The sequence below is a fragment of the Mastacembelus armatus genome, chromosome 5, assembly GCF_900324485.2.
Source record: "Mastacembelus armatus chromosome 5, fMasArm1.2, whole genome shotgun sequence".
NCBI classification, from domain to species: Eukaryota; Metazoa; Chordata; class Actinopteri; order Synbranchiformes; family Mastacembelidae; genus Mastacembelus; species Mastacembelus armatus.
The window spans coordinates 28542132-28555988 of record NC_046637.1 but is presented as its reverse complement, the minus strand read 5'-3'; the positions used below and the strand labels follow the sequence as shown (position 1 = coordinate 28555988).

At 42.2% G+C, this 13857-nt stretch overlaps 1 protein-coding gene across 7 annotated transcripts; it reads right to left on the bottom strand.

Annotated features, from left to right (window-relative positions):
- Positions 1-685: 685 nt before the first annotated feature.
- On the bottom strand, positions 686-13000 carry tmcc1b (transmembrane and coiled-coil domain family 1b). 7 transcript variants are annotated; one of them, XM_026306498.2, is made up of 9 exons: positions 12916-13000; positions 10847-11015; positions 8647-8690; positions 7049-7850; positions 5405-5824; positions 4008-4492; positions 3779-3914; positions 3636-3698; positions 686-865 (listed from the first exon to the last, which is right to left on the bottom strand). In XM_026306498.2, exons 4-9 carry the CDS (start codon positions 7649-7651, stop codon positions 836-838), a joined length of 1737 nt encoding a protein of 578 aa, XP_026162283.1. In that variant the 5' UTR covers positions 7652-7850; positions 8647-8690; positions 10847-11015; positions 12916-13000; the 3' UTR covers positions 686-835. The 7 variants fall into 7 exon arrangements, with proteins under 7 accessions (XP_026162283.1, XP_026162280.1, XP_026162284.1 ...); XM_026306495.1 differs by lacking the exon at positions 686-865 and adding an exon at positions 9829-9963 and having other exon boundaries at positions 2386-3698; XM_026306499.1 differs by lacking the exon at positions 686-865 and adding an exon at positions 9829-9963 and having other exon boundaries at positions 2386-3698; positions 7049-7314.
- Between the last annotated feature and the right edge of the window lie 857 nt (positions 13001-13857).

Below are 13857 nucleotides of genomic sequence, written 5' to 3'. Positions count from 1 at the left end.
ATATTGTGCTTCAGCAGAGCACATTGCTTTTTAATATTTTTCAAGAGTATGTGTGTAACTGAGCTACTGTGTCTAATCTAAACTATAGTAATTACACCTTCTTTTCTTGATATGCCATGTGAAAACATTTGCTATGAAAATCTAGTCATGCAGGCTTACATGAATATCCTTTGCTCTTACAGAGGACTGATAAGTAATTTTCTCCTCCATGCCGGCTAGTTCCTCTTTCAAGATCAAAATTTCATTCTGGTGCAGTTCTGTCAAGTCATTGAGTTGTTCGTCTAAAAGTTCACACCTGCAAAATAATAGCAGCAATGTCAAAAACTTTACTCGTGTCTTTCAACCAGAGTACTATGCAGCATTGTGAGTATGGGCTACCTGCATCGCTCCTCTTGCAGGACTTCCACAGTCGTGTTGTAGTTTTGTTGGTAGAGGGCTTTGAGGTTTTCAAAGTCTTCCTGAAGTTGACCCTGTTTTTCAAAGAGTTCTTGGATTTCCCCGAGTAAAGCGTCAAAGCCTGAGGCCAGGGTGTGGTCAGACGTAGAGCCTGAGGGTCTACCAACGGATCCTGCAGGAGTACTTGAACAGTCATCATCCTCGCTGCCATACTTCAGGCTGGACTGAAGTGGACACGTCCCTAGGGTCTTTGATCCCCCAGGGCCGACGACCTCGTGCACCTGGGTTTCATTTAGAGCTGCACTGTTCCTGGAGCTGCCAGACCGGCAGATGAGACCGGGCGTCTGTCTGGGCTTGGACTCCATGGCTGCAGTTTGAGTGTCTTGAGAAAAGCCTCCTGGCATCTGTACTGGCCAGGATTTGGTTAGAAGACGTCCACTCAGGCCTCTGAACCTCCTCGCTGTTGTAACTGTAACAAAAAAATAAAACCATGTGAGATGAGGCTCAGACAACACATGAAAACTTTAAACAGTCAAGTCATTATATGGTGTCAAGGTGGAAACCTGACCATGAGACATCTGCTAGTCCTAGTTTGAGGTTAACATTATATAGAAGGTCATTATCTCAACCTCTGATTCTGTCTGAACTCAATTATATATAAAACAAAACCAATTAACGTGTTTCTGTCCATAAAGCAGCATAAAGAAAATGGATTTACCAATAAAACCGGTGACCCGGACAGTTGCCTCCGTATAAAGTGCTTTTTATTTGAATAATAAGTCTAATCTTATATAAAACAGTTTACAGTGGGTTTAAAAGCACCGTTTTTTAAAATATAGAATAACGTTAAAACGAAGTTTTGCAAAACCACATACTGTACCAGTTACCACTACAAATAAACTAAGTTGAACTTAACGTGACTTAAAATTAAAATCGTGCCAAAAACAGAAAAATACCTGGTTTCACATTTGGTCCGTTCAGCAACGTTAGAAATCCGTTAGCTTCCACGGTTAGCTTGAATTAGCCACTTCTGCTCTCTTTTCTTTCTCTTAGCACTTTAACAAACTAAACCACATAGAAGTTTAATTTGTAAGTACACGTTACACAACTATGCGACCAGAAATAAATATTAACTAATAGTGACCCAAACCGTTTCTGTTTAACGTTAGCAGCTAACGAGCTAGTTAGCTGTTAGCTGAGAGCTAATGCTAGCGACGGTTCAATATCAGTTTAAATACATTGTTTTAATGAGAAAATAATTCACCTTTGGCTTCTTCTCTTGTGTTGAGCAGAATTTACAACTTAAATATCAAAACGAAGTTACTGGAGTCAGAAGTTACGACGTTTTGAGGCAATAAATCTGCTTTTACGTCCAAAATGCACCAAACATGCAAAAAGTATTTAAGAGAAACAACTTGACACGGTGGATTAGTGGTCAGCACTGTTGCCTCACAGCAAGAAGGTTCCTGGTTTGAAACCCATCAGGGGCTTTTCTGTGTGGAGTCTGCATGTTCTCCCTGTGCTTGTGTGGGTTTTCTCCAGGTACTCTGGTTTCCTCCCACAGTCCAAAAACATGTATGTCAGGTTGATTGGTGACTCTAAATTGTCCATAGGAGTGAGTGTGAGTGTGTGAGGTTGTTTGTCTCTATGTGGCCCTGTGATGGACTGGGGACCTGTCCAGGGTGGACCCCTGCCTTTCACCCAGAGAGAGCTGGGATAGGCTCCAGCAGGTCCCTGGGACCCTGGTTAGGACTGAGGGGGTATAGAGGATGGATGGATGGATCGTTAACAGCTGATGCTGAGACCACAGGGCTTCATTATTGTGCTTATATCTGGTTTGATGGATTTTCCTGCTGGTTTTCTAATAAAAACCTAAAAATGTCTGCTGTTAAAAAACATTATATTCCAAAGTGACTCAACAAAAGGCTTTTTGTAGTTGAAGTGATCACTTCATGTCACCAAACTGCAGAGAAACACAATTACACTGAATTTCACCGTTTAAAACAGCAAATTTATTTGTCTTTAAAAAATAAAAACAACTAAAAAGTATTACCATTTCATTGTCACTAATAGAAACAGTACGGAAGCACTGAGTCTTTGAGCACTTTAACGCTCTTCAAGTATGTTAATTCAGTTCATATATTATTCTTTTGCAGTGGAAAAACCCCAGGACAGTCGGATCCAGTTGGCCCAGAGGACAAACTAAATATTTCTGTGGCAAAACCAGTGTAGTTGACTTCACACATGGGAAAGAAACAAGTCAGGAACCTGCCAGTATCTGACCCAGTGACATGTCTGACGGCAGAGCAGACGTGCAAACACCGTTCTGCAAAGGTTTGAGCAGGAAGAGAAAGTGTTGGTCACACAAGCTGAAATTTTAAAAGAACTGAGTAAAGGGGCAAGAAAGGGCAGACTGAAAAACCTGAATGGCAAAAGTAGAAGAAAGACCAAACTACCAAAAGCAGAATGGACAACTAAATAATCAGAACACTTCCAGCTCATTACAGTTAAAAGAAAATAAAAAGCCATCTATCAATTATATTAAAACTAGCAGTGACTTCAAAACATTACCACTTGAATTAGATATAAAGTAATAAAACTCTGAATTACAATTTCTTCTGTGGAGAAAACAATGCAAAGTTCTTCACATGTAAACAAACTCACTCAGATGAGACAAATCAAGTGTGCAGTTCTGTCAGCTGCTCCTTCAACTATGCCCCTTTCACCCATAATGTATGTGCTTGTGCCAAAGCTACTGACTCAATATCAAACACTGGACCTTTCACCTCTTCATGTGCCTTACCCTTCTCAAAACACAATCAAAAAGTGATAAAGTGACAAACCTCTGAAGCAATCCTTGAGAAGCTGCTTAAGGAAAAGACAAAAAGGTAGGACTACTGATTTAACTCCCTGTGCGGGTCAATGTCCCGCCTTTACACATCAAACCCTCTGTCCCTTCATTATTTAAACAGGTTTCTCAAAGGCTGTCATCTGGGGTGGAGAAAAAAGTGATGCAGATACTCTGAAAGAGCATCCCAGTGCCTCCAGAGGAAGGCAAGGAAGATTACAAGGAGCAGTGTAGAAAGCGTGCGGCTGCGTGTTTTCATTAAGGGAACCACACAGTTAGCCACTGTGGACACAAACACCAAAAGGACTGCCATGACAGCTAGCAGCACATTGATTAATTTGCCGAGAAGAGTCCGCGCCGTGGCATTCTCCAAACCCTCCAGCTGTACCACCTGCTGTTGCTGCTGCTGCAGCTCCATCTTGGAGATTCGTGTCTGACATGCCTCCAGCGCCTCCTGCGGGTCAGACATAAAACTGTCAGTGCAATAGGTGATGAAAATGTAGAAACATTATGCGCATTTCGGTTTAGGCTTACCTGAATGTCCCTCGCTCTTTCATAAGACTGATAAGCAATCTTCTCCTCCATACTCGCTAACTCCTGTTTCAAGTTCAGTATTTCATTCTGATGCAGTTCTGTCAAGTCATTCAGTTGTTCTTCTAAACGTTCACACCTGCAAAACAGTGACAACAGCAGGTCACAAACACGATGCTGTTCTGCTCATACAGTCCTACTGAGCTACACTGTGTAGGACATGACACGGTACCTGTATCGCTCCTCTTGCAGCGCCTCCATGATCAGTGTGTAGTCCCGTTGATAGTGGGCTTTTAAGTTTTCAAAGGACTCCTCAAGTCTGCCTTGGTTTTCCCGGAGCTCTTGGATTTCATTGAGTATAGCGTCAAAGCCTGAGGCCTGTGCATGATCAAGGGTGTTTCCCTTGGAGCTCGGGGGGCCTCCGGGGGCTCCAGTAGTGCTATTGGCTCCTGCAGAGCCAGACGTAGCACTAGAACAGTCATCATCACTGCCATACTTCGGGCTGGACTGCAGCTGCCCTGTCCCAAGAGCCCTCGTTCCTCCAGGGCCAACAACCTCATCTCCCTGGGCTTCATCTAAAGAATCTTTCAGGGCTGCAATGTTATCAGCACTGCCAAACTTGTTGCGGATGAGGGAAGCGATTTCTCTCGGTTTTGAGACTACAGCTCCGGCTGCAGAGTGAGTGGCTTGAGAGATGCTGGAGAGGCCACCTGTCACCTGTAATGAGTGGGATCAGGTCAATATTCCATCTGTGTCAAGTTGCCATTGCAGTATGAAAATGTAAGTTATGACATCAGGTTTAACGTAAACGTTGTGATTTACTGCTGCAGACCATTAATATCCTTGTAATGTTGATGTGCTACTAATACAGTATTGAGGGTTGGAATCCTCGAGTCAGTTCAAATACTGTAGATACCAGGATACAATTCTAAGAGAAATCTAACATGGAAGCTATTTGTTATTTATGTGCAGGGATTTCTACCTGTTAGCAGCAGGTGAGGTGCAATTTGAGCAGCAGTGCTCAAATGTGATAAGTGGAAATTGTATAATGTGATCAGGTTAAAAGGAAACTTGCTGATCTAAATTAAAGTTCTGTTAAGTTGTGATAAAGGTGCATTATTAGCTTATGTGACTGGTAGATGAAAACAGTTTGCACATCCATCCTACAGCTACAGGCCTGTGGCTTTTAACATACCACCACAATAACAAATGCAGATGTCTCAATACGGAAATATAAACATCAAAAATTAGTCAAAAATTATTTTACAACTCATCTGGAAGTAGTATATGGTCATTCCTGACATCTGTCATCATCTCCACAGTACAGTGGTAATAACACCCAGACATCTGTCACCAGCCTGTTTTTCCAAAATTATTATTACTCAGCTGATGTGTCGGACTTCTACCAGTTTTTGAGTTCTTTAAGTGCCACAGATGAAGTTCTGTTCACTTGTACCTATTGGAACAACGGCAGGGAAGGCCAAACCAAATCTACTAATTTAGATAATATATTTTACACTTCACAGGAAAGGAAGTTATTAAACTTAAATCTTTTGTCATTAAGCAGGCAAATCCTTTTCATTAATGCTAAGAGAGTGGATACTCAAGGCTTCGGTATCAAGAACACACCTTAGCTCCAACATCTTTCAGGCCCTGGTGCATGTCTCGGAAAACATCTTTGGGCTGGCGAGGGATGCCGTTCTGTTCCACCTCACGAAGCTTCCGGTGGTAGTGTTCCAGCTTCCTCTGCAATTGCTGAATAGTCTGAGCTGACTTTTGGTTCTTCTTCTCAAACACTTGTTTGATGCGTGCACTTTGCTGTTTGTCTGCATTATTAGCAAGTTTCAGGTATTCAGCCACATTGTCGTCACGTGCTGTTTGTTCAATCTTGATTTGTTCTGTGAGTTTGAGGATCTTCTGTTGTAGCTGGGCGATGGCTTGCTTAGTTCGCTGGGGATCGGGGGTACTGTCAACTACATCGTACCCGTCGGCGCCGTAGGGCAGGGCATTGGGTGACACAGCAGGGCCCGATCCATCGTAACGATCCAACTGTTGAAAAAACAAAAACAAAACAATAAACAAGAAAAGCCACAAATGTGAAAAAAGCGTATGTTTGCGTAATGCTTTTAATGTTTCTTTGCTGTTGTGTGTATGCACATACACAATAAGTTCACATGACTTACTATTTATTAACAGTTGTCTGGCTTTCTAACATGCCCAAGTCCACCTACTGTACACAGAATACTAGAAAAACTGTTATTCAGTTATAACCAACTATATTAGAATTCTCCTATTAGTAACTCGATCACTTCATAAATCATTTTTCTCTGATACATGACATTAGTTATTAGTAGTTACCTGTATCAATATCGATGATTTTGGTCATGTAAAAAATTTGTAATTTCCTTTTTATATCTATTGTTGTTAGACATTAATTAGAATTAATGATCTGAGAAGGATTTTCGTTGCTGACTGAAGGCTGTCCACCTTGTTTTCTTGATATATACAGAAGTTCACCTTCTACCGAGTAGCAACAGCCGTGTCATCACCTCCATATTCCATGTCTACGTTCTCCCAATTTATCTTGCCAGAGATTCTTCTCATACTAACTGCATCTACCTTTTACAATTTCACACATAATGTATTGTTTCCAGATCCCTATGAACATGAAATTTCCCCAAACAAATTACATTAAGTGCACTCAGACCTTAAATGCACTCAGACAGCACAAGCTAAATCTAGAAAAGCTTGAAGCACATAGTGACCAACCACTCAAAGGCAGTCTGTGACCTTCCACTTCTGACAGCTCATCTCCTCAGTCACCAGTTCATCCAGGCACATCTAAACCATTAACAGCCTTTTAGCACGATTCCCCCAATTCAATTGGCTTTGGCAGTTTTGCAGATATTAGTGCATGAGCCAGATTTAGCTTTCATTTTTACAGCTTAATGGATTTTTTCTCATTAGTACATTGTGTCTCCTTGTATTAAGTATTTTTTCAATGATTTCTAAGCACATTTGTGGATTTTTACCATGATAGTAAATTTATCATCTGTGAATTTTGAACTTTAGGATAAATAAAAGAAGATATCTGAAGTTCAGGAAAATAATCAAATAATAAAACAGAAAATAACTGTTTGCTGTAGCCGTGTTCATAACACTGAGTCACTAGTGTCACGACTGGAATTTCTTCCTGCTCTGTAAATAATGTGCTGCCAAGTGACCATGGTTTCCTTCTGACCGTGGACCCCCTGCCAGGATTGAGACACTCACCTTCTCAGGCTCTTCAGTGGAGTGGTAACCAGAGGTCAGCAGCATATCAGCTAGGGCTGGACTGCTCGGTGTATCTGTGGTTGACGAGGAGCGTGGGCGTCCAGCCTGCAGCAGGGCCTCGTGGGTGCTGCGCCGATGGATCTGGGGGCTGCCTTTCTGGGGAGGATCCCCAGCACCCCCTGCCTTGCTGCGGCGGCTCTGCAGGCTGGTCCCTCGCTTCATCATTGGTGGAGCACCTCGGATTTGCTGCAGAACACGGCTCAGAGCTGCAGGAGGGGCGGAAGCAGCAGGGTTGTCAGAATCCAAAGGGAGAGCCGAGGAGGCAGGAGCATCCCCTACTTCTGAGCCTACATCAGTGGGTTCGGAGGGAGGGGCGCTTGTACAGGACGAGACGGAGTCATGTGGGGAAACGGAGGAGCGTCGGCGCTGTGGCTGGAAGAACTGCTTCAGGCCATGGCCTAACGCTCCCATGTTCTCCAGGGCATTATGGGTGATTTTGGACAAGCTGTGCTCTGACTCGGACGCCCTCCTGCCGACCTCGGGCTCCGCTCGGCCTCCTACGTCCGGCTCCTCTGGACTCTGCTCACTACTACCCTGATCCATCAGAGACCTCCAGTTTCACAGTGAGGTCTTGCTTGGGGTGCAGGGGACTAGCTACACCCCGTCAACACCACCCGTCAACACCACCCCTCCCCCCGCCTCTCTGAGAGGCTGGTTCGAAGCCGGGAAGAAGAGGGTATGGCGCTCAGTGGGGCCTTTTGAGTAGGCATGCATCTGTGGCTTGGCTCAATGTCATGCTTGTCTACCACAAAAGGAAAATAAATGAATTATGACATGCAGTGATGAACATAATACAGAGCAGCAGTATATAAACCAACACCAAGCAACATAAATGGGTTGACACAGTCATGACCACAACTCTTCAGCTCAATCTAAAAAAAATCTGTAATTCAATACAATAATTAATCCTTCTTGCAAAAAAAAGAATCAATACTGAAAAAAGCTTTATGTTTGTTAAAAAATGTTAGTACGAATAAAATCAGTAGGTGCTGAACAGCATGTCGCACGCCTGACAGTGCCAACCCAATGCAAAAAACACAAGGTCTACAAAATAAACCAGCATTTGAGAACAGTTTCTGAAATGTCAGAGGTTGTTATATAAAGACATGTTGAGGGTTTATGCCTTTGGCTGTGTTATGAAATCACTTTATAATATTTGAGTCCTGCTGTACAAAAAGCTCCCATGATTGTTGAATAATTACATTTCAGAAAGTATTCATTTTAGCAACCAATAATCAACATAACTGAGAGTGCGTGGATGATGCTAAGAGACACTACAAAGTGTGAAAAGTGTAAATGAATTTCTAAACGGACAGGGATTGTTATCGAACTCGCAACTGACTGAGGTGTTCAGCGATCGACAGCAGATCTTTTTGGGATCTCAATTCCTAACAAGGTGAATCCTGGAGTATGAAAGGACCATTCCAAGTCTGTGGCTCTCAGATGACAGCTTACATAAACCTCTTTGGTTTACCAACATGTAAAAGACAGTGAAAAAGAAAACAAAGAAGGATGTGAGAGAGTGTGACAGAACTTACCATCAGCTCAGCTTCTCCTCTTCTGACTCACAACACAGAACCAGCTAAATGAAGCAGAAATACAAAAAAAAAACCTAAATAATACGCTCCACACAACAGAAAAGAAAAAAGGATAATAAAAATAGACATATTGCAGCTCAACACAAAACAGACCTGAAGACTCACTAATAATGATTGGTAATAATTGATAGGTAAAGGAGCAGACATAAAACCTTCCGACATGTAGCACTGAGTATTGAGTAACTGTCAGTGGCCTAATGTACCTAATCGTAAACACCAGCAGAAGGTCGATGCATGATGAGCCTTGGGAACTCTAAAACATTATAGCATACATGACATTTACATGACATGACACTGACTCTACACACTGCTACAACAATAATACCAGCTGTCCATAGAAACAAACATCAAAATATAGCTTGGGAACTGCTCTGTGGAGCTGTCACTTTACAGCTCATCCATCGCACACACTAGTGGGATGCAGTACTAAAAAAATCCTGTTTTTCTTCCAGACCAAATGACCCAACATATACGTATGCTGTCCTTTAATACAAAAATCTATTTCTGCATTTCTCATGAATTCTCACATAACTAAACAGACACCATCTAGTATCTATGGTAAAAACAATCCTAATACTCTCAAACCCAAAAGGTAGACAAACAATTTTTTGGGAACTATGAATTTGTTTATAATGTTTATCTGGGGATTAACAAATTAATTTATTTTAAAATACACACTGATGAAATGCCTATGTTTTGGAATTGGTGAACTTTAACCTCAGTGTGACACACACAGCTCCAACGGTTCGGCCATGCTCTGTACGTTGTCCTGGATTTCAACATTCATAAACCGCAGCACAACATAAATTTGGAAAGCTTGATTTTTCTGCACAGCCTGTGTTTTAAATCACACATTCACATTGTTCAGTTAAAGCTGAATTGCCCCTATTGACAAGCACAAAACCAAACAAATTTTGAGGGACATTATCACAACCCTTGTTGCTTTTTAAAAAGACAGGAAACATTTTTTCACAGTAAGTTTAACTTTGTACCCTCCCTCTACTCTTCAAGCACCCAGTCTGGCTGTTTTACAGGCCGCACTCTGCTACAAATTTCCCTGAGCTCTAAATAAAACATCCAAAGCATCAAGTGATGGGTCTGACTATGTAGTACATTGATTACCTTGAAGACAAACAGCAGTTCTGCTGACTCGTGGAATCGGCATTACTTAACAAGCCAGCAGTACAATCAGGCACCAACAAACACTATAAAATCCATTAGTGATACAGTGACTCAGTCCTGGTCCTGCTGTTACATCTGCAGTGTTGGATAAGAAAGCACTTTGTTTAAGGGTAGGTGGTAGGGAACAGTTAAATAATGAAAAGAATATTTTCACACATTCTTGATTACCATCATGTCTGGATGTGACGTTTAAAATTGTATTACCATTCAATTACTCATTTCATAAAACAAATATCAACAGCTTATTAAAATGAACCATCCTTCCTCTGTAAGGACAACACTAAGTATGCTGACGATAAAATTGCATTTTCATTTATTCAACCTTTTGCAACATTATAGAAAACCATGTTACCACACTCACAGACTCCTAGAATAATGTGTAGGTTTTCATAGCTATTATGTGTTCGTATTTATCAGTGAGCTTCACATTATAAAAAACCCGTAGCGGTTTTCTCCAAGTCAAAACAATAAATTGACACCAATGTTACACTCAGACACAGAAGTATTGCCTTTGCCTGCAGCGAAAATACAAAGGCGTCCGGCTCCTCCAGGCAGAGGGCAAAGTGTTCTCTGTGAAGTGGGTCAGCCAACATTTGCCTATCACTCTGTGTGCATGCAGTGCTCCAAGGTCACCCCATCTACAGAGCGCTGTGCATATCTAGGAGCATTTAAGTTAATTTGTGCTAAAGACACATTGCTACAGCATAACCCTACATGCATTTTTCTGATATGTCTGCATTTCTAAATCAGTCATAATTACATGTTGATGATTTGCTTGTGATTTTATTTACAAAAAAGCATTGCAATGCACTAGAAAATTCAATGAACCTAATCAATTATATACTTTATTTAGTAATAGTAGCAGTATTGTTCATCATAAATATGAAAAAAATCAAATGTGATGAGCTTTCATTATGAGACGGAAAGATTCAACTCATTAGGCGTCAAACAAACATACCTTTAGTTGTGGTCATCTGCAGGTGATTTGTGGATCAATTAATACAGGAACAGTTCCAGGTGAATTTCCAGTGCCACTCACTCTGGGTAATTTTTCCCACGTGAAATCTAATGTGATATCTATCAAACTTTAGTCAGCTCTTTCCAAGGGCATTTAGAAAAATCACATGCTGCAAAAAATAAAAAACACAACCAAGACAGTGTGTGAACACCAACATTTTAAACTGACAAATCTTCTGACACACAAATTTGTCTTACCCAAAAATATAATTTGTGTTAACTCAGCACAGAATAGTGGTTCTGCATGAACACACTGCATTTACACACAACCGTACTAAAGGCTTCAAGCAACAATATATTTTATGTACTATGTTTCTCAGCCATTTGGGGAGTTAGTGACAGCAACCAGGAAGTCAAAGTTTTTAATGAAATATCCACAGTCTGTCATAGACTTTGCATGAATGAGGAGGCATTAAACATCTTCTGTCACTCTCTAAACAAAACGCTGTGGTCTTTTTTTTTTTTCTTGAAAAGCTTATATAGTTTGTGACTTTGAAACTGAAATAGCAAAATTACGTGTTTTAATTTTGTGGCGCACAGGCCTCAAGGCCTTTCAGCACAATTAACTGAGTAATGTTAATTAACAGTGCTGAATAGCCCCTTAGGAATATCTGCAGGTCTTACAGAGCCTCAGCTGAGAGAAAAGAATTTAGTTTGACAATTAAACAGCAATAAGTGATAAAGAACAGTCAATACAAACATTGTTGGGTGTTTGAACACAAGGGTGCAATCATAAAAGTGCACTGCAGCCCTGCAGTGACAATAACCCCGACCAGCTCCCTTTAATTGGATCATTTATTATTATTATCATTAGTATTATTATTATTATTATTAATAAACCTTTCATTAAAACAGGTCATGGTCAGTTTAATTACTGCTGCTACAGGTGCAACCCCACAAATTAAACAGAAAGGAAACTGTGTGCAGAGACACTATAGCAATTATTATTTTTATTATTATCGATTATTATCAATTACTGCAAAGAACCAGAGCCCAACATGAGATAAGAAGAGGATGAAATTAGCAGCTGGCTAGCTAACCTGCCGTATATTTACTGAATCCGTCAATGCAGCTTATACTTTTGTTCCCACGTCGTCCTGCCCGTTGAGGTGGACACAGTCAAAACACATCCCTGCCCCAGTTTCATGGTTTCTGTCTCCTCTAGCGGCTACGGTTCGGGTTCGGGTTAGGGGTAGGGGTTAGGGTTAGCAAGCTAGCAGTCGGAGCTAACGTGGTGCGCCGCAGGGCGTTCGTTTGACTTTACGGTGCACACCGGAGCTGCTGTGCGGGGCGAGGTCACAGCGCTACGTTACTTTATGTGCAGCCAATGTTTGGCACCAGAGACCTACCATACGTGACCGTCTAAAAGCCTCATCACGTAGCCACCACGGCAGATATCACTATTAAAACGGATGCGACAAACATTCCCTCGGTCTGGATATCAAACGCACAGATTATAAATTATAGCCATCGCACTGAAATGATATATCACGACAATATTAGCTCACAGGTGTCAAAGCTCCAGCAGCCGGTTCAGGCTGAGGTACTGGGGCCACCTGTCACTGGGTTTTCACACCTTCTCTTTCCCAGTTCGTCCAGTTCACATTAGCGACAAGTTTCGTCTTTGTCTGGCAAAATCCTGGTTAACTTGACATGTGGAATTAATTTCGCATGTCCTGGTCACCGGATCAGGCCTGGGTGTTGGCTCAAAGTTAAACCTTTGCCAAAGTCCACACAGCAGACGCGTTAAACCGCTTTCAGACGTGTAAACACCCCGAACATCGCCCACCCCGACGGTCCTGGGTGGTGAAACAGGCGCTTACTGTCAGTTAGCAGGCAGGCTAAGCTCCTAGCTCGCCGCCACAGCCCACGGTAGCTGTGGGCGGCGACAACAGCACAGACGGCGTCGATCGACCGTGAGCCTCGAGCCGGTGCACCGGCGGAAAACGGAAACGCATTTCATTCACAGAACAGGTGATAAAATGTGTGTGTGCGCTGGCTCCGACTTACATGGGCGCTCAGAGGGTTGTGCTGATGACCGTTCATTTCTCCCGACGGTGAAACACTCCCACGGTGACGTCACGCAGCGTGCCTGACGTCAGAACAGCTGATGAGGGGGACAGGTGCATGACCCAGCACAGAGGTCACGTGCTGCTTTATTTACTTTTTAGCTTAAAAAGAAAACACATTTTCGCTGTACAAACATTAGACACACCTGCAGTCTAATGATGGTCCTGCTCAAACCCTCCCTCATCAAGGTGATCCAACTTCCTGTGCTGCATTACACCAAGCTGCTTGTTTCCTTGACTAGTCTCACTGAAATAAATGGAATGTCATTGCTGCTGCAGACTGCATAGTGTCGGGCTTTCTAGAAAACAAACCTCAAGAAAACAAATTTAGAGATTCACCTGTCATTTATTTTTCATTAAGAAATTTGTCTTGATAAAATGCCCCTGTGACATTTTCTGACTTAGTCAGTTCAGCATGAAAGGATTCTTAGAGTTTGTTATAGCTTTGCTTGACAGACCTGTGACCTGACCCTGACCCTGACCCTGACCCTGTGAGGTTCATCAAAATGGTCCTGGGGCAGCACCTTCACCAGTTCAGCAGCTGATTTTGGCCTCTGTAACAGAGTATTACTACACCATTTTATTTATACTTTTACTTAAGTAAAGGATCTCAGCACGTCTTCCACTACTGCTGACGTTCATGTTGATCAGTTGGAGCTGGATTTGGAGGAGGTGCGGTAGGAGGATCAGGAAATACAGGTATGACCGCCTGCTGAGGAATGTAATACTCACATATAAGGGTGTGGATAATTAAAAGGAGTTTGAGCAACAGGCTTTAGAGAGGCGGAAGCACTGGTTGTTGATGTGGGGATAGGAGTATTTACATGGGAGGAGGTGCATGGTTAGCTCACCTGGAAGCGCATGAGACTCTAATCTCAGATCA